Source organism: Microcaecilia unicolor, chromosome 6, assembly GCF_901765095.1.
Source record: "Microcaecilia unicolor chromosome 6, aMicUni1.1, whole genome shotgun sequence".
Classification (NCBI taxonomy): Eukaryota; Metazoa; Chordata; class Amphibia; order Gymnophiona; family Siphonopidae; genus Microcaecilia; species Microcaecilia unicolor.
This window is the reverse complement of record NC_044036.1, coordinates 148,586,837-148,614,130: the sequence shown is the minus strand read 5'-3', so window position 1 is coordinate 148,614,130 and position 27,294 is coordinate 148,586,837. Positions and strand designations below refer to the sequence as shown.

Here is a 27,294-nt window from a genome sequence, read left to right as displayed (position 1 = left end):
TGGGGGGAGTGGTTGCTCCCCTGGCGACCCACCTAGCTATGTCTCTGCCAGTAATTTAAATTACACCATGAAGATCCCCTTTTCTATCTTCTCTGTTTCATGCCTGAAGAAATTTGTGTTTATGCTTTCACAAAGCTTCGCTTCACTATCACTCTCACTGGTAATAAGCGGGCACTCACTGCATATGCCATTCTCTTCCCTGATTGATCTCCACCACCACTTTCTCCTCTCCCTACAACATTATCCTGGGTAAGCAAATGCCAGGTTACTTTGTTTCCTTTTAGCTAAGATCAAGTGTAAGGTTTATGGTTTTTATGTTCCAACTGGAAGATGGATCACAACTTACTTCATACATAATCAAAAAATAAAACAAATAAAAAAATCTCATGACAAAATACAAATAAATGATTCCTCCTTACATCAATTAAAGAATATAGCCAAGAGGTAACAGGTTCTTCTTAGCTTTCTGGCTGAGAATGAAACCCTTTACAATACAGAGGGATAAATGGAGACACAACTGCATTATGACTGTGATTAGGAGAATAATATCTCCTTTTAAAAAATAAAATGTATACACTTAAAAAAAATAATGAAGGATATGGGAGCAAGTGGTAGAAAGAGGCAAACAATGTTAACTAAAAATCAAAAATTAAATTTGAACGAAGGCTACATTTTTAAAACAGAATGCCACATTAATCCTTAGCAAACATTATAACAAAAAAGGTCATCATGCCTCTAGCAGTATTCCTGTCCTGTGCAAGTAACATTGTTCCTATGAGCAGATGTTACTGGTGGGGAAGGTTACACATCATAGCTAGCTGTGCAATCTCTGACAGACACACCACAGCCACCTGAATTCAGACTTCCAGCCTGCTGTGCAAAACCAAATACTAGCTGCCAGGTTCTCCCCAAACTGGCCCACAGCTCGGTGCCTGAGGAGAGGACACAATGGGCTAGATTCTATATATGGTGCCTAAAAAAACTGGCGCCGAAGCATACCTGCGTAAACAGTATTCTATAAGCCGCACCTAAAGTTTGACATGCTATACAAAATACACGCTTACGCTGAGAGTTGCACGCAAATTTAGGCACAGCCATTTGCACCAACGAAAACGTGGCGCAAATGCCCGGGTCTAAATTTACACATGAAGTGCCATTATTCTGTAATTAAATGCGTAACTCGAAGCCATGCCCCCATTATTGCTGAGAAAAGAAAATATGCAGCAATACCAAATAGAAGTGTATTAAACCATAAATAAAAATCAGGAACAAGATCCATGGCCATGTTTCGATAAAAATCTGCCTAGGGGGCCAACAAATCATTGCTCCTTCATAATACCACCTATATGCCTCAATCACAGACTCATGTCTCCAAACGATTAATCTTTTATATTACTACTATTTATATATTGCATTTGTATCCCACATTTTCCCACATATTTGCAGGCTCAATGTGGCTTACAGAGATCTGATATGGCGTTGCCATTCCAGGATATCAGATACAATTGGTAGTGCAAGAGATAAGGATGGGAAAGAAGTTCTAAGAAAACAGATATAGAAAGTTGACTTTCAGATTAGGGTGGATTGGTGAGGTGGTATGGTTAAGCTATGGGTCCCTCTTTGTGTATTCCAAAATCCCCAAACACTTTACACAAACCCCAGCCTCATCCATCTCTGAAGGGTAGATGGGCAGAAGTCCACACAGTGGTACAATTCCCTTATGCCTGCAACAGCTTGCAATTGAGAAGCTGGCTGGAGATTACCAGACCCTGGCTATTATCATAAGCCCAGGCTGCTATGGATCTATGTCTCACATACCGACTGCAGATCCCTTGGTGCCTGTTTTATCAGAGGCTGGTGGAGAGGAGGTTCAGCTGGCCTGTAGAGTACCCCCATTATGCTGTTCCTTCTCCGGTCTCAGCAGCTCTATCCAATGCAAATTGTGAGGTTACTCTTCATCACAAGCTTACCTAGATATTGTTCTAATGCCTGTAAAGTGTACATCTCAAACAGCTGAAAAATGGAACATTTTCACAGAATGTGTATGGCAAAAATGAATATATGCAGCCAATCTGCATTTAACCCATTCTAATTTATCATTTATAAATTAAATTATCCAAATTCTTCTAATACAGGCTGAACTGAACTTGATCCTGGCAACCAATGAGCCATTTACAGGGCATTTGGTTTATACTTTTTCCTTTTTAACTGGATGAAATTTTACATTCCTCCCATTTCTGGCATTCAAGCCTTGGAAGGTTTAGCAAATGAAGGGGGGGGGGGGGGGGGGGGAACAAATATGCCTCTCTTCAGTCCAAAGGAAAAGAATATTCTCTGCAGAGATCGCAGCAGTGTATGTAAATTATGAACAAAGCAGTTTCATTATTTCACAGTCATTTACTTTGAAGAAAACAGCAGCTCAGGTTCTGTAGAAAATTTTGACAATACATTTAGCAAACGGCAGTACACAATATCCCCCTATCATTAAATCCACTTATACTGACACCTGACTAACACTGGTTGGAGAGAACAAGGGACAGCTCGTCAGATGACTAAATGCGCATTCTGACAAGCTATTACAGTGACAAATGGAAGCGCTCAATTATAAAATCTGCATTATCACTAAAACCATTGCTTTTAAGATGTTTTTATGCGGTACATATCAACCATAAGATGAAAGATGGACTAAAATGAACAAGAATTCAAAACCATTTTGAAATACTTGGCACATTCAAGTGAAACACCTGCATAAAACAATACAATATGCTACTGAAGTCCTATGTAAAAAAACATATATAATCTTCTAATTAAGAAACAGCAATCTACAGGCAGGTGGGGGAGTTGAGGTATGTGGAGGTGGGGGTGAGAGATAAAAAAGAAGAAGAAGAAGAAGAAGAAAATGGATAACAGAAGAGTGTGCATTTTGTAAGGCTACATCCTCAGCAGGAGTCCTGGGTAGATTGTGGATGATTAAAAGCCAAGCAATCTACAGCTTGGAAAAGAGATGGCTGGGGGGGTTGGTGGGGGGGGGGGGGGGGGGGGGGGGGGATATGATTGGGTCTGCAAAATCCTGAGTGGTGTAGAATGAGAAGAAGTGAATCGATTTTTTACTCTTTCAAAAAGTAAAATGACTAGGGGACACTCGATGAAGTTACATGGAAATACTTTTAAAACAAATAGGAGGAAATATTTTTTTCACTCAATGAAAAGTTAAGTTCTGGAATTCATTGCTGCAGGATGTGTCAACAGCGGCTAGAGTATCTGGGTTTAAAAAAAGGTTTGGACAGATTCCTGGAAGGCTAGTCTGCTATTGAGACAGACCTGGGGAAGCTACTGCTTGCCCCGGGACTGGTAGCATGGAATGTTGATACCATTTTGGTTTCTGCCAGGTACTTGCGACTCGATTGGTCACTGTTGGAAGCAGGATACTGAGCTAGGTGGATCTCTGGTCAGACCTAGAAGGGCAAACTCTTATGTTCCGCTTCTTGTTTGCACTTGCTATCAGGAGGACAGCAATTAATTATTAATTAGGAGGGAATGAGTGGTAAGAACTGTGCTTTAAACATCCTTCAAAAAGTGCAAGGTAAATCAGTCTTGCGCATAAAGGAGATTTTTTTTCATTCTCTTGAAAGTGTAATCCTAATAAGAAACATTTAAGCATCATTCAGAGCGAGGAAGGCAAACCAGAATACGCTTGCGAGACCAAAGCAGGTAGGTTCAATAATGTTCATGCTTCATTTAGGAACCTGAGCAGCATCAGTTACAGTCCACCTGTTTGAAGTTATTTTCTCTGCTTACACGCTATGTTTTCGCTTACTGAACATTTAACCTCTGGACTCGGTCAGCATGCATTTGGTTTAGGCACATTTCTTTGGGGAACACTAGAGTGGTTACTTCAAGTGACAGTTTTCTAATTATTCTGCCATCCATCAATCTGTACAATTCCAAGATTCTCAGTGTCCTGACTGACAAGGCAATCAGTGCTTCACTTAAAGCCTAAGGATCAACTTCTCAGTATCAGCCATGTCTAGATGACCGCCAAAATAAATAAAATACAACTTTAAGATGATTTGAGAAAACACTTATGTGCAAATGAAATACAATTATCATTAGATCTCACATGGTAGATCTCAAATGCTAGTGTATGTTTAGTGTATTTAAAGGCTGTAATTATGCTGGTGGGGACGGGGAATGAAAAACAGCAAGAAGGAGTTGGATCAGTGGATTAGATGGTGTTATGCACTTTAACATGGAAGGTTCCAAGTTTGATTCCTGGATCGGGATTTCTGCTCCCTAGACCGGCCCGAGCTGGGGATGATGTGACGGCAGCACATCGCATGGAGGACACGCCTAGGTGGTCAATTAGGAGCTTATGGCTGTCATGTCCTGAAAGAATCCAGACCACATGCTCTCCTGTCCAGGATTGTTGTTACAATGGCCAAATTAAAGTATGGATGGGGCAGGGATGGTTATTGTAACAAATCTTCAAACAGACGTGGACCATCTGGTTATGAATGGAGCAACGGGACCATCCTATTAAAGACTATATCAGAGGGAACCGTGGACTTTGATAAGTACTTGGATGTTGACCGTTTGCTTTGCTGATATTTTGAGATTTACTGTGTTGACACAGGCCTGCAGATCTCTGACAGTTTTATATGTATTTTTGAACACGATCGTGAGTTTGTTATAAATATTTTTGATACATACATTCATTCATGGTTTCTAATTGTTTGTAAGACTTTGGGTTGGATTTTTTTTGGGGAAAATTGTTTTTCTCCAGTAGATTGAGTTTTTTTTTTACATTGGTGCTCCCCCCCTCCCAATTATTATTAGTAGAAACCAATGATAATAGTTTTCTTTACTATCAGTTGAGTATCACTGTGTGATACAAATATTCAAGTTGAATTTCCTCACTGGGAGATTTTGAGGTTTCGTTTTTGATAATTTTTTCGACTTGTCTCTTTGGAAACCATGAAGATCTGTTTATATGTTCATTCAAACTGATGATTTTTGTAATATGGTAAAAAATTCCCATGTAGTGTGAATGAAGGTTCATGGCAACAGACCATAGCCTAGTTCCACCTGAAATGAGAGGCAACCAACTTTGTTATAGTAAAAGACGAAGTCCGAAACATAACTCTTTTAAACCTCATTACATCACTTTGGCATCATACATGTTGCAATATATTGCTCTCTTTGCTTGCTATTACTGTGGTTTTTTCTGGTAGATATGGGTATTGTGCGTTCATGATTTTACTGTTCAACAAAGGATGATCCTACGTAAGATGCGATGTTGTCTTGTAACCTTTTTTCTGCTTGCTGGAGGTTGCAATACTGTTGTGTTATCTCTGTGTTAACTGTAATATACAATCATGATTTTATTGTTCAACACAGGTTTTCCCTGTGGTATTGGACTTTGGAAGAAGTATATTTCTGTATAATTTTTATTTATTAATAAATTAAATTTTAAATAAATTTAAACTTAAATTTATTTATTTTCAACAAGAGGTTGGCAAACATATTATGTCTTTTACTCCCCTCTTACGTTATTTAAGCACATCTTGTCCAGCACTCCTCCTTGAGGTGTCACATATGCATTTTTATGTCATCTCAGTATATATTTTGTTCGGCAGTCTGTTATGAAGTGTCATATATTGTATAATCACATAAGAGCACTCATAGGTTTATTACATACGTGTGCATGCATGCTACCTTCTCCTCTATATGTGCACATACATGTATATATATATATTTTTTTAAAATATGTTTTTATTTACTTTTTGCCTGTGAAACCATTTTCATACATACTCTTTGCTTTTTTATTTCCTATTTGAATTTTGCTATATTACTATTTCATGATTTATATTGTGTATTCATATGTTTTATTATTTTTGAATCTGTACTGTATAGTCATGTGTCATTTGCAGACCCCTGAGGCAGACTTTCCCCAAGCCGAAACACAGTCCCATGTTGGGTCTTTCTGTTTACCAATAAAACCACATTGTTTAGAGTTTCTTATCGGCGTGATTGTGATGGATGCCTCATCCTTCTACCTTACTGAATACATCATGTTATTCAAATTACTATGATTCAATTTGCCTATCTTGAGGTTTACATCATCATTGTATTTATGCTTTTTGCTATACTGTTAACAAAATTGTAATTTTTATGTCAAGCTGTATATGTCCTGTACACAGTCATGGAAGAATGTCTTAACAAACGTAGTTAATAAATCCCAATAAATATTGTATCTATATAAACATATACAATACATGCACGCACACATATATTTTAGTAATAGAAGGGGTTTTTTTTGCTTTGTTTTTTTTTTTAAAGAATCCATCCAATACAGTAAAGAGAGTCAAGCAAAGAGTAACAAGGAAATGGAAAGGGATTTGATATACCGCCTTTCTGTGGTTACAATCAAAGTGGTTTACATATTATATACAGGTCCAATATAAACAATGCAATATGGTAAACAGCTTTGCTATAAGCTGCACATAAAGGGCCAGATTCTATACATGGTGCTTAAAAAATCTGTGCGGAAAACATTTTTCACATAAGCGTATTCTATAAGATGTAGGCGAGGTATATAGAATGCACTTAGTTCATATCCCAATGCCTAAAACTAAACGCCTCCATTTGTACCAACAAAAACGTGGTGTAAATCCCTGTGCGTAGATTTACGCGGAGTGGGCCATATTGTACAACAATATGTGTAAATTTGGGAATGCCCATTTCCCCACCCATAGCCACGCCCCCTTTAAATTTAGAATTTAGGCACTGTTCATTACAGAATACGCTTAGCGAGTTATGCATGTAAATTCTAATTATTACCAATTAGTGCTCATTATTGTTTGTTAAGTGCTGTTAAAAAATGGCTTAAGCCAATTAAGTTACGCGCATTGTTATAGAATTTCAGTGTGGAATGCTAGGCGTGATACATAAAATCTGGCTTGCTCCTGGCAGAGACTCAGTCTGACGAGGGTCCTTGTTTCGTATCCCGCCGCATTTAGGAGGGCTCATTTACATCTGTCATAGACCCGGAGTAAGTGGGCTTGACTACATTTAGGCACACTAAAGCGGTGTTACACTAGTATTTATAATGGAATTGGGGTGCCCAAATGCCTTTAGAGAATAGGTATAACCCACACTGCATCTGGATGCCTACATCTAAGTGTCCCTTTAAAGAATTTCCCCCCCTAAGGGGTGAATTCTAAATATAGCGCTGAAAAAAAGCGCTATTCTATAAGCCACGCTTAAAGTTAGGCATGGTTTATAGAATAGCGCTTATGCCTGGGATTCAAATCTATTAGACGCAGCCATTTCTACTAACTGAAAAATAGTGCAAATTTATGTGTCTAAATTGGGCACGTATCCCCCATATTCTATAACACCACGCATAAATGCTAGGAATGCCCCTATTCCGCCCATGATTTTCTCCGTTTCCACACACCCTCTTTTTTTTGTACTTGTGCCTAAATGTATGCACCAAAGTTCCAAATTACATCTAATTAGTGCCCGTAACTACTTGTTAAAAAGCCAATTATTGGCACTAATTAGCTTGTTATTGAATAATATTGCACAATTTTATAGAGTTAGGGGGTAAGCGTCTATCCCACGATCACAAGGAGTCATCTGAACCCTGACATTCCTGGTGCTCAGCCCACTGCTCTAACCATTAGGTTACTCTTCCATTTTTGCATAAATATGAAAATCCCATACGGCAAGGAGTTGGGTCTGCATGAAATCTATTTACCTGGCCTACCAGGGGTAACCCAAGAGTCATATCTTATTCCTGAGGAGCATCATAGCCCAAATTAACGAGATGGTAAGAGGCAGTCGAGCTGAAGAACACACAGCCTAATAGGAATGAGATGAGAAAAATTTTTTCCCATTGTTTTTCTCCTGGTTCATTTCATCTGAACTCAGTCAAAGTGTGTGTGGGTGGGGGAGAAGTTCCATGAAAACTGCACATGCCTCCAAGAAAGTTTTGATTAAAGGCAAATCCTTCACAACCCAGAGAACACATACTCAATCAGTATTTGAAGAGGAAAAGCTCCAGGGAGCGGCAGAACTAAACAATCCTGATAAGGTTTCTGTGACATTCCAGCAAACAGTAATTTGTTCTTTTATACTTCTTCAATGAAAAGTCATGCATTGTGGTCTCAAACCTCTAAATCAGATGATTGGCTGGGTATCAGACATTCAGGTTTCATCCCATTCTATAAAATATTGACTTTGTAGATTCATTCATTTTCTAGCTTAATAATTGATTTTTTTTCCACCAAAAGGCTGGCTGGCGAGTCTGATTTATTTTAGGGCATTCACACAGATAATTCAATTAGGATTTAGCATAGACAAAATGAATCTTTAAAGTCTGTTTGTATGTTTAAGTAAAACAGGAATGTTGTGGGGGGTTTTTTCAATGATGGTTTTCTTATTTTCATACTAGCATGATTTGCCAACTGCTATTCATTTATAAATGGTAGTATGTTAAACACAGTTAGGGGATAATTATATTTATTTTTAGATTTTGCTCACACCTTTTTCAGTAGTAGCTCAATGTGAGTTAAATTCAGGTACACTGGATATTTCTCTGTCCCAGGAGGGCTCACATTCTAAGTTTGTACCTGAGGCAATGGAGGGTTAAGTGACTTGCCCAAGATCACAAGGAGCAGCAGTGGGATTTGAACTGGCCACCTCTGGACTTCAAGACCAGTGCTCTAGCCACTAGGCCACTCCTCTAGCCCTCCTTTTTGTCACTCCAATGCAGCAAGATCGTTAAAAACCCACTTTTTTCATTGTGCTTTCGGCTTACCCCTCGAGTCCTGATGGCCTTAGACAGGAAAATCTCCTGTAATCTGGTCTGTAATTTTATTATGCTGGTCTCCTACTTTTTCTTATGTTTTCTTTTAATTATGATGTTCTTTTCCTTGTTTTATTTGTTAGCTTTTATTATTGTTTGTACATCGTTATGATCTTCTTTATCTATTTATTTGTAGCATTTGTATCCCACATTTTCCCACATATTTGTAGGCTCAATGTGGCTTACATAGTACCGGAGAGGCGTTACAGACTCTGGTGTAAACATATACAAAGTGATATTATGGTAAGATAAAGTTCATGTGGTACAGCCACATTAGGGAATCGTATAATGGAAGAGTTGTGTTATGTCCATTACTTTAATTTTGTTGTGTCGCAGAGATCAGGCATTTAGGTTGGATCGGCGGGTTATGCCTTTTTGAATAGGTTAGTTTTTAGTGATTTCCGGAAATTTAGGTAGTCGTGCGTTGCTTTCAAGGCTTTTGGTAGTGTGTTCCAGAGTTGTGTGCTTATGTAGGAAAAACTGGATGCGTAAGTTGATTTGCATTTGAGGCCTTTGCAGTTTGGCTAGTGAAGATTTAGATATGTTCATGTTGATTTCGATGTGTTTCTAGTTGGTAAGTCGATCAAATCTGTCATGTATCCAGGGGCTTCACAGTACATTATTTTGTGAACCATGGTGCAGATTTTGAAGGTAATGCGTTCATTGATTGGGAGCCAGTGTAGTTTTTCGCAGAGGGGTTTTGTACTTTCATATTGCGTTTTTCCAAATATAAGCCTAGCTGCCGTGTTCGGAGTGGTCTGCAGCTTCTTTAAGGTCTGTTCCTTGCATCCTGCGTAAATTCCATTGCAGTAATCTAAGTGGCTTAATACCATTGATTGTGGAAATTGTGGTATATCAAATATTTTTAATAAATATACACAAATACAGGGACCGCCAATTTTGACAACAGCATCAGAGCACCCTGATTCCATTATTGAATACTACCACACCCCCCCCCACTGGCACGCCAAAAAAAAAAATGCATAACCACTTATGCCAGTTATAACTGGGCATGCTTAGATGTGGCAATGTGCACAACTGCAGGCACGCATTCTCTAGAATTTTCCTTTTAATATTTAATATGTAGATTGCTACTGAACCTCCTGGCTGGCCCAATGTCGTGGGGATGGTCCCCAGTTCAGTCTGTGAACTGGGTCTTCCACTCCCAGGGGCAGCAGGTGCTGCAGAGGGGGAATGAGTTGCAGTCGTTAAGGGTGACACCTCATGGCTAGATTCAGGGCCCATGACTGTATAACCACGGGATAAGGACTATCCCTGCAACAACCAGACTATTATATTGATGAGAAATAAAACAAGGAACTAGGGGAAAACTGCCTAGGCAGTTGTAAATGAAGGCCTGTAGCGTCAAATCCCAGCCCTGGTTTTGATTGAGCTAAGTGAGAAAGAGAAGTAGGAAATGACAGGTCAAAAAACATAAATTGTTCTTTTCAGAAACTTACAGCATAAAAATATTATGAGCGGCCTGCGGTCCTTGACTGAAGACTGTTCTTCTGATAACTGACTAGTGGGAAAGTGGTTTAAAACCCTACGAAAAGCCCACACAGTTGCAAATAAAGTCTAGTTTTGATGTCCGAGCTGGAAGCTCCAGAGAAGCAGGATGACACCGCTGGGCCAAACGAATTCACTCATTTCTTACTGTTGAAAGCAGAAAGTCTTACGCATGCTTCTTGATGGAAAAGGAAGTTATTCGGAAACGTGAAAAAAAATGAGGTTGCGGAAACAGCAAGAATAATCATTTCTTAAACAAAGACCTGTTTAAAAAAAAAATACTCCGATGTTAGCTGCATAAAAAGGTCAGTTTAAGTGCCACTCTATGTCACTAGGTCATCATTTCTGAAGGAACCAGTGGGAGCTTTAAGATTAATACAACAGCATGTGCCAATGTCCTTGAACCAATATCACTTTTGAATCCACATCATTTGGATACATTTTTCCCCTTTGTAAAATAAAAGAAGGATTAAAAAAAAGCTTTTTAAAGTGTTGCAAATTTGCAATTGCCCACGCAGCCAACAAAGGTTGAACTTTGTGACAAGGAAGGAGAGCGAACTAAGTCAGAGTCGAACACTTGCACATAGAAAGAAAAAGCACTCTTAAACAGAGATTAAATGTACAGGGAACAATAAGAAGGAAACCTCCTGTGAAAACACAGGGTTGCTAGTCATTTTATAAGAGAAAAAAAATGGATTAGACAAACTAGCTGATTTACAGGCTACATTAGGAGTGCATAGTACACTCACAGAATAGAGAGAAATTCAATTCTAAATTACAGCATGTGCTATTGACTTTGCTTTATAAATTCAAAAGGAAAGTAAGACAGGGAAGGGAAATTAATGTCACAAAGAATAATTTTCAATTCCTTTAAGCTGAATGGCAATATTAAATCAAATGACATCCTTTATTACTTATGCTTCAAATCTTTGTTTTACATCTATAATAAACTTCACACTAAACACAACCAGAAGAGCCGCACAATCCGGTTGTACAAGATTTGGCTGTACCCCGTTATCGTCTTGCAAAAAAAAATACTAAGATGCCAAAAATGGTCAGAGAGACTTAGAGAAAAGAGCTGCAAGTGGTGAAAGATTAGCACAGAGAGCTTGATGTGGAACTGTGGATAAATAACGAGAGACAGGGATGGAAGAGAAGTATTTAGGAGCAAGTTCTTGGATATGGAATGGTAATTCTGAATTAGATCTTTGCAAAGTTGTATTCCCTTGAAGATAGGATTCACACAAATAAGATACAAATCTGTGTGGGTAACTGTCTCTATTACAATGCATCCTTTTTATAAGAACAGCCACCTTGGGTCAGACCAGTGGTCCACCTAGCTCAGTATCCTGCTTCCAACAGTGGCCAATCCAGGTCACAAGTACCTGGCAGAAACTGTGATACATCAAGTACTTTTAATAGTACTTTTACCTAATCCACCATATTTAAGGTTCTAAGGGGCCCTTTTACAAAGGCTCGCTAAAAAATGGCCTGCGGCAGTGTAAACGTGCGTTTTGGACGCGCACAGAATCATTTTTCAGTGCACCTGTAAAAAAAATGCCTTTTTAAAATTTTTGCCAAAAATGGACATTCAGCAAAATGAAAATTGCCACGCGGCCATTTTCGGTCTGAGACCTACCTTACTGCCAGCGGAAACAGGGCGGTAATGGTCTACACGCGTAAAATGCCAATTACTGCCCACACGCCAGAAAATAAAAATATTTTCTGGCGCGCGTAGCAGACATGCGGCAAAAACGAAATTACCTCAAGGGCCAACTGTAGCCAGGCGGTAACTCAAAACTGACACTCACTGGGCGCGAATAGGCGCCTACGCAGCTTAGTAAAAAGGCCCCTAAGTGACATTCAAAAGTAAGACCGGTATATACGCTAGGAGTTACAAGACTAAAACAATGTGGAATAATAAAATAAAATGTAATTATCATTAACATATTTTGCGAAACAGAAAGGTTTCATAGCCCAACACAAGTTCAGGTAAGAAAAAATTTGTCTCGAATATAAAGGAAATAAATTCCAAAGGTTAGTTGCTTGACAGTAGAAGGAAGAGTTAAAAAAAAACAACTCATTTAAATCAACACCTCTGCTAGACGGAAATTCGACAGATGAAGCATGCGTTCTCGTCAATCAGTTCAACATGTACCTAGGACCTTTGTATTTTACTTACATGGACACATGTCAGTGTATAGGGTAGAGAGACAAAAAGGCAACTAATTTAAACTCTCTCAAACTGTGAACAAAAACCATTGCCACCAATGGGCATCTCAGCAGGATCAGCTCTTATTCTTTAGGCAGCAAGCTATGCAAGAAGAAAGCCAGTTTCCACTGAATCTTTTAGTCCATCTCTGCAAGCCCTAGATAATTCCTCAGTAGCCGGTTTAAAATACGTCCCATAAGGAGAATCATCCATGCTATTTAGCAGAAATGCAGATTGATGTATTTGGTATTGCCTTTAAGTACTTTTTGGCCCCTGTATTAATAATTCTATAGTTAATGGATACATTTCAAGGTGTTAGGGGAGGGAAACATGTACTCTTGATAGTGCAATTAGAGCCTATACTCAGCTGTCAACATATGCTTCCAGGATGTAAAGACATACAGCAAGCCTAAAGATATTAGATTTTAAAATTACAGCTAGAGGCCAGTGTGAAGTCTCTGCTTGACTAATGTTCAATGTGAATTTCTACTTTCTGCATACTGAACTCCATGCTCAGAAAGCTGACCAGTTGTACCTCCAACTGTGTGGTTACTTCCTCTCCTCCCTTTGTCTTTAGGGATTAAACTGACACCCAGTACAATCTATTCCCTATCTACCTCCTCGTTCTTGAAAGTTGTTTTAAATGCTTAATACTTTTATTTTAACTTCATGCGATACAGGAAACCTCCGGGTTTCTCCCGTGCCTTTTTGAATTCCATTTTCTACTCCACCACTTCTCTTGGAGGAGCATCCAAGGCATTCACCACTCTCTCCGTAAAAAAAAATACTTCCTGAAGTTGCTTTAAATTTTCCCTCCTTGCAACTTCGTTTCATGCGCTCTTTTTCTATTGCTGCTCCAGTTTTGGAAAAGGTTGCTTTGCTCCTTTACTATCTAAAAGAATGTAAATATCTGTATCGCATCTCCCCTGTCCCTCCTCTTCTCCAGATTATACATGTTCAAGTCTTCATCCTGCTTCTCATAGGTCTTCCAGCGCAGAACCCATACCATTTTTCTCATCTTCCTCTGAACAAGAGTCCTTTTACATCCTTGGCAAGATACGGCCTCCAAAACTGAACACAGTACTTCAAATGTGGTTGTACCGATGACTTGTTTAGGGGCATTATCACTTTCTTCTTTCTGCTAGTTATGTCCCCTCTCAATACAGCCAAGCCTTAGCTACTACCTTGCCTCACTGTTGCACCACCTTGAGATCTTCAGACACTATTACCCTGAGGTTGCTTTCCTGGTCTATGAATATCAACCTCTTGCCTCCTATTGAATACACCTTCTTTGGATTTCTGCTTCCCAAATGCATCACCCTACATTTCTTTACATTAAAGCTTGACGGCATTAGCATTAGCCCAATCTTCTAATTTTTGTAGATCACTTCTCATACATTCCACTCATTCCAGTGTGTCCACTCTCGCCAATCTGTGTCATCCTCAAAAAAGCACTCATTTCCTTCTAAACCTCACAAATAGATTAAGCGGAATCAGCCTCGGATCCCTGAGACACTCCATTGCTCACCTTTCTTTCTTTTGAATGAATTCTATTTACCACCAACCTCTGCCACTTGTCAGCAAACTTAAAACCTCAGATCCCATCTTCAAGTCGCTCAGTTTATTTATGATACTCAAAGGCTTAAGCAGACCACATCCGGTGCATGTCCTTGATCCAATTCTTTTGCCACCAGTAAAAGAAGATTCATTTCACAGGATTTGCCTTTGGTAAAACCCATGTTACCTCTGATCTTGTAACTCATTGGATTGTAGAAATTTGACTACCTTCTCCTTCAGCATCATCTCCATTATCTTTGCCACCACCAAAGTAAGACTCTCCAATCTGTTGTTTCCCACCTCTTTTCTAGCATCCTATAGCTATAATTAGGGTTATTCTTCCCAATATGCCACATTTTGCGCTTCTCTGCTCTGTGACCACATTAGCCTTTCTCCAATCCTGTGGCAATTTGCTAAGTCTATTAAACATATCCTTTAGAGGGCCTGCCAAAACCTCTCTCTCAGTATCCCGGGATGTATTTCATCCAGTCCCATGGCTTTGTCCATGTTCAGTTTTCGAAGTTGCTCATAAATACTTTCTTCTGTAAACAGTGTGGTATTGAAGCCATCCCCATATGTATCTTTGTTAATCCTTTGCAGACCTTCACCGGGTTTCTCTGACAGAGGTAGAGATAATTAACAGCATGCTGTCTGTCTATGCCATACCAAAGCTATAAGAAACATTCTCGTCTGCGCATGTGTGAAACATTTTGGCGGTTTCGCTAGATATTTACTACTGAAGACGTGTCAGTCTGAGATACGTTTTTTTTATAGCACCTTAAGTTTTGTCTAACAGAGTTGATCTCCATTCGACCCCCGACGCAGGCGCATGAGTGCTGAAACACGACCCGTGTCGGGTGTTATTCCACTCCTGAAGGCCCCGTTTTGTTTTAATTCTTGTTGCGCTTGACTCTCTCTTTTTGCTACTTGAAGCATCCAATTAAAACAACACATAGTACACTAGTAAAGCACATTACTTCGAGCTACTTGGTAACTTTTGTTTTGACAGTGTGAGTAAACCTAATAATTAAAATCTGAACTATTATCATCTTCATGTCTCAACAGAAAAATGTTATGAAAAGAACTGTTCCCTAATTATATTTTTTCTTACCTAGGTGATTCTGTAAATTAATCAGTGTTTTACTGCTCCTCAGCATGTGTAAAATAGATTATCTGTAAAAGATTCATAATCCATTGAAAGCATACAGGGAGGAATTGCTCTTGGGATTCTAATTTTTAAAATCATAACAAGCATTAACTAAGGGGCCCTATTGCCAAGGGCCCTGCAGTGGCATCGGTGTGTGGATTTTCCACGTGCCAAGGCCCTCTTTTAGCACACTGGTAAAAGTCTTTTTTGAAAAGAAAAAAAAAATAAATAAAGGGAAATGGCCTTGCTGTAAGGTAAACACTTGTCATGCGGCTTTTCCTAGGAGAGCTTTTACTGCCACCTATTTAGGAGGCGGCAAGGGCTCCCATACTAACCTGGCAGTAAAAATATTAAAATATTTTTCAAGCTCCAGAAATGGCATGCGGTGGGGGCAGGAACTACTGCCGGGCTCCTGCGGTAGTGTCAAATTGGCGTGCAGCAAGCCCTTGGTAGGTTTACTCACCTTTGTAAAAGGGCCCCTTAGCACTGCATGATCTAGGGAATTTTTAGTTTAAAAATTACTTACCTTTTCAAATATTGGTATTATATTGGCCACTTTCCAATCTTCAGATAATGTGGCTAATTTTAATGATAGGTTAAAAAATTACTAATAGTTCTCTGAGGTGTACATTTGGTCAAGGTGATTTATTTCTCTTTAGCTTGTCCACTCGGCTTCTTACACCTTCTAGATTCACCTAGATTTGTTTCAGCTCCTCCATAGCAACACCTTAAAATACTATTTTTGGCATAGGTAGCTCCCTGTGGAAACGAACAACAGTGAGCCCATTAAACAAGTTCATTTATTTATCTACTACACTTGTTCCAGGCTGTTAAAAACATATGCCCAACAGGGCCACGTTTTTCCAAGGGCTGCTTTAGAGGCATACAAAATACCAACTGATTCTAAAATCCAACCTTGACCAACTGGTAAAATCAGCATCTTCACCCTGAGCTGGCATGGCGGACAAATAAATGAAGTTTTCTTTTGATTGGCTCCCTGTTGTTCTTTTCCACGTTGGATCTTGTTAGTTGGCTGCCTTGTTGGGTGGCCCTTACATCATCCCTAGTAAAAACCAAATCAAAGAATTCTCTGGTATGGCATTGTCTTCCCTAAGTGACCTTTTTACTTTTTGATGATCTAACGGTCCAACTGATTCCCTCACAGGCTTTCTGCCTCTAATGTATCTGAAAAAGTCTTTACTATGGAGTTTTAGCACTACAGCAAGTTTCTTTTCAAATTCTCTTTTTGTGTTCCTTATCAATGCTTTGTATCTAATTTGCCAGTGCTTATGCTGCTTCTTGTTTTCTTTATCATCTTATATATACTAGTTGTTCTTACTCAAGGCCTCTAAACCATATCTTCACCCATGGTGTACGGGTCTGGTTGTCAGAGTAATTAATGAAAAGGTGCAAATTAATCTGATTCCGAGACCCAATGTATGAAACATTATCATTGTGGATATCATGAAAAACAGACTGGTTGAGACAGGAAGCTGGCTGGACAAGATTGAGATCCACTACATTACACTACCAGAATTGATACATATAAGTATGTATCCATGAGCCAACATATGAATCTCTCTCAACTGTAGGTATACTGGCTACCAAAAACAGAATCAGAATCCATGAAGGTATAGGACAAGCACAGAGAATCACTAAAAGAAGAAAGGATTACAAAGCTGGGACATATGACCTTTATCTGCTGTCATGCTCTATATTTCTATGTCTTACTTTGTACGTGTGACATTCCAATAAAGAAAAATGAAAAGCCAAAAAAAATCCATCTCTCTCATTCAGGAGCAAGGCAACGAGGGTAATTAACTGTTCTTAGGAAAGTACAAGAAAGGTTATAAATCAATTTTTTTTGTCTGTTAAGCAGATTGTGGCGATTAATCCTCCACAGTAATTATTATTCATCTAAACAGAACTATAATGATGAACTAACATCTTAAGTTGACTAAGACAGAAAAGGAGCACAAGCATTCAGCAGACTTTGCCTGTAACTTTAAGGAAGCCTTTTAATAAAATATGTTGAGCAATTAACAGAAAGTAAGGCACGCTAACAGTTAATATGGTAGCGTGCAATATAACATGCAGTTTGGAACGGGTGGGGAATTAACGTAGACTGCAGTTTGCAAGTAACACACAGTTACCACAACACAACACATATAACTTAAATGTCACCTGGGGGCCAATACTCAAAACCTAATGCCAGCGTTAAAAGGCAATTAGTGCCAGACTAGCATGGATGCTGAATGCTCTAATGGTTTTGGCGTGGGCTGCATTTAAATGCAGTTATTAAGAACCTCATAAGAATTCTCCCCCTCCCCCCCCCCCAAAAAAAAAGGCTCTCAGGTGCGTTTAGCACTGGAAACCTAACGTCAGGTCCAGGGCAACGTTGGTTGTCAGGGTTGGTTGAGAGAAGAGGTATCTAATGACACCCCTTTTCTCTTACCAACATGACCGCTGTGTTTCAGATGGGCTTCCCCAATAATGCCACCCCCCTCCACAAGCATCGACCAGATCTCCCATACCCCCAACCCCAGCCTCCACTGGACCCCTTACCCCCTTGGTGCCCCCCCCTAAAATTAGAGAGAAGCCCTGGTGGTCCAGTGGGACCTCTGGCCAGGCCCGTACCCCACGCCCCCAAAGTCATCCCTGATGGCCTAGCAGTGGCCCGCCCCCTTCCATACCTCTGGTAGGAGGCAGGAGGGATGCCTATTCCCTCCTGCCTCTGGATGCCGTCATCTATGTCTGGGATGCACTGGGTGGGGTCTACCTACCGGGGTCCTTTTGCTAAGCTGTGGCTGGTGATGACGCGTGTTTTTACCGCAGCAGGTAAAAGGCAGTTTGTTTTTTTGTTATTTTTTAAAGAAATGGATGTGTGGCAGGTGAAGCACTTGCCATGCGACCATTTCGGGTTGAAGCACTTACCGTCACCCACTGAGGTGGTGGTAAGGGCTTCAGCGCTACCCCGGCGGTAACTGATTACCACTGGCTACACACCATCGCTACAAAAATAAAAATAATTTTGTAGCGCGGCGCAGGCTGGAGGTGTGAACTACCAACGGGCTGCTGCGATAACCCAGCGGTACTTCCCTTTTCGCAAGCGGTAAACCCGCACTGGGCTTACCGCCACTTTGTAAAAGGGCCCCTTAGTAAACAGCCCCCTCTTAATGCGCCAACACATGTTACTTGCTACAAGGCCCAACACTTGTGGCAAATAACTTGCCCTAATGGCAATAATGCATAATGCTAGTAAATGACCCCCCCTAAAGCACATCCTCCTCTGAACCCAGGGCAGTGGCTGAAATGCATTAAAAAAAATAAAAGAAAAGAACCAACGGTGCAGACCCCCTGCTTAGTGCATTCTTAACAGAAGTGCATCACTGATGCTCCTTTGCTTTTCGATATTCTTAGTGGGTTGAAAAGCTTTTGACTTGAGTGAGCAGTTTAAGCTTTAGTGACAGCAGTGGAAATGGTTTTCTCATACTCCTATAGCAATAATCTGTGTTTGGGCTAAGAGGTAGCCCAGCGTGAAAACAAATTAGGCTTCTTCTGTATTTGACATTATTTATTCCATTTAAATGTGTTAAAAAGACCTCCATGTACAGTACTTTGCTGTGCTGATGGAAAGTTTGCAGTCAACATCACTCTCTGCCCGTGACAAGTAAAACAGTCAATCTGAATAAAAAAAACTATTGCATGGTACAAGCAGTCATCTTCAACTTTTATTTCTGTCAGACAGTTTGAGGGGGAAAATAAAGGATCTTAAACAATGCAGAACAAATTAAGCACGTCCATAGAGAGATTACTTCACTCTGAAGGCAATTTACGTGATTCCTGATCTAAAGCCCACAGAAATATGCTTCCTATTGTGCTCCTGAGTTTATCTGCACTTCCGATAGCAACATGCTAGCACATGCAACTCTGTTGTACTTTAGACATGAGAGGAAGAGAGGGTTATGCAAAACGCAAGCTTTGCCACCTCTAACTCCTCTTCTTAATCAACCGCTGCAAAAAAAAAAAAAAAAAAAAAAAAAAAAAAGGCGCATTCTACTACACCACCGTTTCAAGATGCTTTTAAGGTATGTTCTTAAGATGTAGGATGTTCAAATAATATTCTACAGGTCTCTATCTCTCATCCAATAAGGTTTACGCAAGATGAGCAGAACAAGGGCAATTCTATAACTAGTTGTGTACAGCTATATGCATCTTGTGTACCTAAACGGAGCTTAATTGGCACTTACATCCACTGTGCACTAGATTCTTTTCTTTTCTGTGGTACAATCAAAGCAGTTTACATATTGCATTCAGGCACTTTCTCTCTCCCTAGTGGGCTCGCAATCTAATTTTTGTACTTGGGACCATGAAGGGTTAAAGCTACTTGCCCAGGGTCACAAGTAGGAACTGAACCCAGTTCTCCAGCTTCTCAGCCCACCCTGCTATAAAGTTACTCCCTGAACTCCATTTTTCTCATTAGCTCGTGAAATGAGTAGCACAAGGGAATTCATCTTTATAAAAAAGGGATTCGGTTTCCTGTACTATTGCGAAGGAGTGGAGGAGTGGCCTAGTGGTTAGGGTGGTGAACTTTGGTCCTGGGGAACTGAGGAACTGAGTTCGATTCCCGGCACAGGCAGCTCCTTGTGACTCTGGGCAACTCACCTAACCCTCCACTGCCCCATGTAAGCCGCATTGAGCCTGCCATGAGTGGGAAAGCGCGGGGTACAAATGTAACAAAAAAAAAAAAAAGTGCGGTTCCAGTAGCCACAATAGCACTATTGTATAAGGGATAACTGAAGTGGTACAGCGAGTAACCGCAAGGGTGGCGGATACACGCATGGATATGGGCATGTCTTTTACTTACATGCACACCTCATAGAATACTATAAGTTGCACACACTGCATGGAGGATTTAGGTGCGCCAACTTACAAAGCCAAAGGCCTGGAACAAGTGGGCGTATCTAGCTGCAGGAGTGGAATCTCGGTACCAGGATGCCGTTATAAAAATTGGTGCTCAGCACATGCCATTGAGGCACCAAGTTATAGAATTACCAGTCCAATAAAATGCAATGATATGAAATAAAAGGAGGAACAGCACGAGTGCAGATCACTTTTCAAACAGCAGCAGCAATCTTTTCTTTCACAACATCTACAAAGATTAAATTTGCACTTAAACTGCGAAACAACGGATTTCGTGCACAAGACATTCCAGACTATTTCAGTCAGGTTATAGTGCGTCCGATATTCAGCGCTATTTAACCGGCCAGGAACAGTTCCTGGCCGGTTAAATAGCACTTGGGGGTCCTTTTACTTAGGTGCGCTGAAACATGGCCTGTGGTAGTGTAGGTGCATTATTTGGCCGCGCACAGCATCATTTTTCAGCTCACTTGTAAAAAATGCCTTTTTAAAATTTTGGCCGAAAATGGGCGTGCGTCCATTTTGGATCTGAGGCCTTACCGCCAGCCACTGACTTTGCAGTAAGGTCTCGCTCGTTAATCGGGCGGTAATGGTCAACACGCATTCAAATGCTGATTACCACCCGTGCGCCAGAAAATAAAAATATTTTCCGCAGCGCATAGTGGACGTGCATAAAAAATGAAATTACTGCCCGGGCCATGTGGTAGCCAGGCGGTAACTCAGAATTGATGCACGTTGGGAGTGCGTAGGTGCTTACGCGGCTTAGTAAAAAGGCCCCTTAGCCAAGCACTAACACTGAGCGCAAGACAGCTGGTTATCTCTGCTGAATATTAGCTCTTAGTGGCTAACTGGCTATACTGTGTGATATAACCAGCTAGCTGTGAATATTCAGTGCTTTGCCGGCTAAGTTTAGTGGCCAAATAGGACCATCTAAATAGCAACCTTATCTTTGGCCATTATTAACTTGGCCAGTTAAGTTTAAGCCAGTTGATTTCCTCCCCCCCCCCCAAGGATATTCAATGGCGGTCACTGGAAACAGCCTGGCATAGAATAGGTCGAGGAAGAGGAGGCTGTGACAACCATTTGGATGAAACATCAATTAAGAAGCTAAGTCATTTGCTGAATAGGTTACTATGGAACTTTGGAAGGCTAAGTGCTTTGAAAATATGCCTCATTGTGTGGCCATTTAATCATTCCCCCTTTTTTTACAAAAAGCAGTGGGAGTTATTGAGTTTAGTATATGTTATTTAGTGGCTACTCCCACCACCACTATTTATTGTGTTTATAGAATATCCGGGCTCAGCAAAAATCACGGCACAACCTCTTGCGGGCTGAATATCGGCCGGAGTGTGTTCAGACTTTTTAACTCTCAGTGACATAACATTGTTTAGTGTATCAACTCCTGAATTCTTTAACATCTTAAGTCATTTTGAACTAAAATGATGTTGATGCTGCTAGTAATGTCAACAAGAAAAATCCCACATCGAGACGGCTGAAATCAGCTAGGTCATGCCTCATTTAAACTACAGATAACTCTTTGGAAAACAGAAATTGACACATTGTTAATGGTATTACACACAAAAACAGCATCAAACATGATGCTTGATTTGATAGGGGAAAAATGAGATATTGATCACAGCTGTGTGTGGTTTCAGTTAAAGAGACCAGTACATTATAACTAATACTTATTCTGAAATCACTGGCCTTGTAACATAGAAAGCGTACAAGTCAACCTGTGGCTGAAGATATTTCAGTCTCTGCCTCTCCTCTGAGTAGGGTGGAGTGACCTCTTCTAATGCTGGACTTCTCTCTCCAGGCAGTCAGTGGCATATCAATCACAAATGTGTCCAAGGAGACTGTCTCTCTCCCTCACCTACTGAGCAGCCTTGGTTTCTAAGACTTTTGTCTCTCTCATTTCCTTCATCATATCCTTACCAGTCTCTCTCTCTTTCATCCTCTCAAGGTTTCCCAGTCCTCCTTCTCTCTCAGTCCCCTCCCAGTTCCCCAGAGTCGCCTCCAGTCTAATCCTTACTTCCAGGAATCATCTTCTCTTACATCTCTCAACAAAAGCAGTTTATAAAACTACACCTACAATTTGATTTGTTTACTTACTTGATATACTCATTTACGTCAAAAGGCACCACAGCAGTTTACAATACTATATTTATTTATTTTATTTGCTGCATTTGTATCCCACATTTTCCCACCCACTGGCAGGCTCAATGTGGCTTACATTATGCCGTAATGGTGATCACCATTCCAGAATGAGAAATACAGAATATTATAACATTTAAAGTACAGAAAATATAAAATACATTATAAGTAAGTAAATAAACAATTCATTTCAGGCATTAGAGATCAAGGGGTAATGTATAACATTCAATAGTGATAATATGAAAGAAGTAACAAATAAAAGAGTTCAATGTTATCTTGTTCTGGTAAAATTTAGATATCAGGTCATTTGTGAAGGATCCTTTAGATAAGTCTTTTTGAACAGGTTAGTTTTTAGTGATTTACGGAAGTCTAACAAATCGTGCAGTGTTTTTATGGCTTTTGGTAGTGTATTCCACAGTTGAGTGCTGATGTAGGAGAAGCTAGATGCATATATTGATTTATATTTAAGTCCTTTGCAACTGGGGTAATGGAGGTTCAAGAAAGTGCGTGATGATCTTTTTGTATTCCTTGCTGGTAGGTCTATGAGGTCTGACATATATAACGGGGCCTTTCCATGAATAATTTTATGAACCAGGGTACAGGTTTTGAATACAATTCGATCTTTTAGTGGGAGCCAGTGTAACTTTTCCCTGAGGGGTTTGGCGCTTTCATATTTCATATCTGCAGTACAATGTACAAATAAATGATACTTAGGCGATTACAATACTACAATTATAGTATGATACACAAACCAAAAAAGCTTAAATACTAGTCAATTGGTACAACAAAAAAAAGACCCAGACTTAAGTAATACTGATTTATCAATACAATACAACCCCCCCCCCCCCCAATCATATAATTATTCAAAAGTACTGACAAAGTCAGGTTTTAACAGCCTTACAAATTGTACATAAGTACTCAAGCACCTGATATCTTCAGGTAGTTAATTCCACAGTAAAGGGCTGAAATGACAATAGGCCAGTCTCATAGCAGATGTCAATTAAACCTTAGATAATGAAGGAAGTTGTACAGCTCAACACCTTTATAACGCAATCTGTTACAACGCGAATCTGCTTATAACGTGATGCAAGTGTGGCTCCTGATTTGATTAACAGGAGATGCTGATAGGATCAAATCTGAAATCCAGCAAACAAGTGGGTAGAGAGGTATGTTGACTCACACTAGCCACTCATCTGGTACCAACCAGCAGGTACAGGCTACATTTGGCCACAACCAACATGGCTGAGGGCCTTGGAAGATGTGCAAACAGATGCTTCATATCTACTTATTTACGGCAATGGAGGGAAAAGAACTGTTATACATATGTCTGTTTAATGTATGCTTCCACCATATGAACATAACAGTGAGGATTCAGTCACTGCATTTTTAAAAGAAGCTAAACCTAAAAGAAATTTTTTATATTGCTGATGAAGCCTGGGATGCGATCACAGAAATCTGCATTTCCAAATGCTGGAGAAACCTAACTGGTGCAAGTATAGGGGTCCTTTTACTAAGGTACACCTAAAAGTGGCCTGCGCTGGTGTAGGCGCGTATTTTGGATGAGTACTGGTCCATTTCCTCAGCACGCCTGGAAAAAAAGCATTTTTTTTTTGTACTGGAAAAAGGACATGTGCAAAATTAAAACCAGCTTGTGTTCATTTTTGGCCTGAGATCTTACCACCAACCCACTGACTTAGCGGTAAGTTATCAGGCCGAAAAAGGTCAGCGGCAGCCGTGATTCCCATACGTTGCCCTACCGCTGGCACCAGCTTCTTCTCTGTACTGTGGCCCTGCCTCTGAGGAAACAGCAAGTTACAACAGAGGTGGGCTACAATACAGATAAGTCACCAGTGCTGGCAGCAGGGTAGTGTATGGGTATCACTGCTGCCACTGACTTTTGGAAAACCAAAAACGAAGGTACACTCGGGGAAGGGGGTTGAGGAAAGAAGGGGGGAGATGCCAGACTGTGGCCAGAGGTGGGGAGGAGAGTTGGGAGAGAGAGAGTATGTGTGAAGGGAGAGATGTTGAAGGGGGGGAGGGCAGGGGCACCATTTCATCCTTGCCAGGTGGCAGATTGCCTTGGGCCGTCCCTGTTAAGGGGGTATTACTTAGGGGTCCTTTTACTAAGCCATGTTAAGCATCTACGTGCGCCCAACGCGCACCAAAATGGAGTTACTGCCCGACTACCGCGTGGCTCTTGCGGTAATTTCATTTTTGGCACACGTCTGAAAAATATTTTTATTTTCGGGTGCGCGTAACGGACGCGCGCCAAGTGGCATTTGACATGTATAGGTCACTACTGCCAGAGTCTTTACTGCAAGGTCAATGGCTGGCGGTAAGGTCTCAGACCCAAAATGGACGCGTGGCAATTTTCATTTTGCTGCATGTCCATTTTTGGCAAAAATGTTAAAAAAAGCCTTTTTTACAGGCGTGCTAAAAAATAGATTGGTGCGCGCCCAAAACCCGTGCCTACACTACCGCAAGCCATTTTTCAGCTCGCCTTTGTAAAACGACCCCTTAGGTGATCTGTTGGCATATATGCTAAAATTCTAAACATTTACGCATGCATCACATACATGAATTTTAGTGCCTGTGTACAGAATTGCACCAATAATGTTACCCAGCACAAAATGTAAACGCCATGTTTCTTTAAAAAAGAAGTGTTGGCAAACAATATGAAAAGGAGAAACCTTTAAACAAACACGACTTAGCATTTCCCAATCACAGCAGAAAATCCTCTCTGTTCCCCGAAGAAACAGAATACATTACCCTAGGATCGGCAGAGAGCAGCTTGAATGCCTGATATACTTGTGATTCCTGAACTCCGCCCCCGAGGTCTAGGAAATTGGCAGGTTTTCCTCCGTGAAGGTCAATGATGTCACAAGTTGCCATAGCAAGGCCAGCACCGTTCACTGTTAAAGCAAAGACATCTTTAGTATTCTATAAAATGAGTAATCCAGATACACGAAAAGTGACCTATGGACCACACAGACTATAAAGGGTTCTGCTCAATTCTGCACTTCTCCACATTTACACTTCATTGATTTATAATCCAGACCATTAAGTGTGTACTTTTAAAGTAGTTACAAACAGAGCTTTAGCAACTAATACATACGGCTACTATCCTTATTCAGGGGAGCTAAGCATTTAAAGAACAATTCTGCCACAGGATGCTACCATTCAGGTGTCAAACTAATGTGGGTAGTCACAGCCTATTCTATAAGGACAGTAATGCATACAAGGGTCTTCAATATACTAGTGTAACCCAGCATCAGCATGCCTAAATGTGCACACTAGAGTAATTTCTATGCATAAACTTAGAGCTAATAGAGTATCCCACTGTTTTCAATAACTCATCGATGAATTAGATCTCTATTCATATAACATCTAATGTGGTGCCTTCATGTTAGATGGACACTCCTTTGTAGATTAGTTATTCAACCTAAGGGAGCTCCATCCAATCATCACCAGCTAAAAAACCTCCTTAATTGGGCCATGGAAGGAGACAAGAAGACTGAACAGCTGGAGAGATAAGTGATCCACACAACACTATTAAACAGTAGAATTACAGTGGGGGAAATAAGTATTTGATCCCTTGCTGATTTTGTAAGTTTGCCCACTGACAAAGACATGAGCAGCCCATAATTGAAGGGTAGGTTATTGGTAACAGTGAGAGATAGCACATCACAAATTAAATCCGGAAAATCACATTGTGGAAAGTATATGAATTTATTTGCATTCTGCAGAGGGAAATAAGTATTTGATCCCCCACCAACCAGTAAGAGATCTGGCCCCTACAGACCAGGTAGATGCTCCAAATCAACTCGTTACCTGCATGACAGACAGCTGTCGGCAATGGTCACCTGTATGAAAGACACCTGTCCACAGACTCAGTGAATCAGTCAGACTCTAACCTCTACAAAATGGCCAAGAGCAAGGAGCTGTCTAAGGATGTCAGGGACAAGATCATACACCTGCACAAGGCTGGAATGGGCTACAAAACCATCAGTAAGACGCTGGGCGAGAAGGAGACAACTGTTGGTGCCATAGTAAGAAAATGGAAGAAGTACAAAATGACTGTCAATCGACAAAGATCTGGGGCTCCACGCAAAATCTCACCTCGTGGGGTATCCTTGATCATGAGGAAGGTTAGAAATCAGCCTACAACTACAAGGGGGGAACTTGTCAATGATCTCAAGGCAGCTGGGACCACTGTCACCACGAAAACCATTGGTAACACATTACGACATAACGGATTGCAATCCTGCAGTGCCCGCAAGGTCCCCCTGCTCCGGAAGGCACATGTGACGGCCCGTCTGAAGTTTGCCAGTGAACACCTGGATGATGCCGAGAGTGATTGGGAGAAGGTGCTGTGGTCAGATGAGACAAAAATTGAGCTCTTTGGCATGAACTCAACTCGCCGTGTTTGGAGGAAGAGAAATGCTGCCTATGACCCAAAGAACACCGTCCCCACTGTCAAGCATGGAGGTGGAAATGTTATGTTTTGGGGGTGTTTCTCTGCTAAGGGCACAGGACTACTTCACCGCATCAATGGGAGAATGGATGGGGCCATGTACCGTACAATTCTGAGTGACAACCTCCTTCCCTCCGCCAGGGCCTTAAAAATGGGTCGTGGCTGGGTCTTCCAGCACGACAATGACCCAAAACATACAGCCAAGGCAACAAAGGAGTGGCTCAGGAAGAAGCACATTAGGGTCATGGAGTGGCCTAGCCAGTCACCAGACCTTAATCCCATTGAAAACTTATGGAGGGAGCTGAAGATGCGAGTTGCCAAGCGACAGCCCAGAACTCTTAATGATTTAGAGATGATCTGCAAAGAGGAGTGGACCAAAATTCCTCCTGACATGTGTGCAAACCTCATCATCAACTACAGAAGACGTCTGACCGCTGTGCTTGCCAACA

The 27,294-nt window shown here is 40.7% G+C and overlaps 1 protein-coding gene across 1 annotated transcript in view; it reads right to left on the bottom strand.

Moving 5' to 3' along the window:
* Window positions 1-27,294, bottom strand: part of SUCLG2 (succinate-CoA ligase GDP-forming beta subunit) — a 274,022-nt gene that overhangs the window by 76,493 nt on the left and 170,235 nt on the right. Inside the window, exon 9 of the mRNA XM_030206066.1 lies at window positions 25,141-25,283. Coding sequence (XP_030061926.1) covers window positions 25,141-25,283 — 143 coding nt within the window. The remainder of the gene's footprint in view (window positions 1-25,140; window positions 25,284-27,294) is intronic.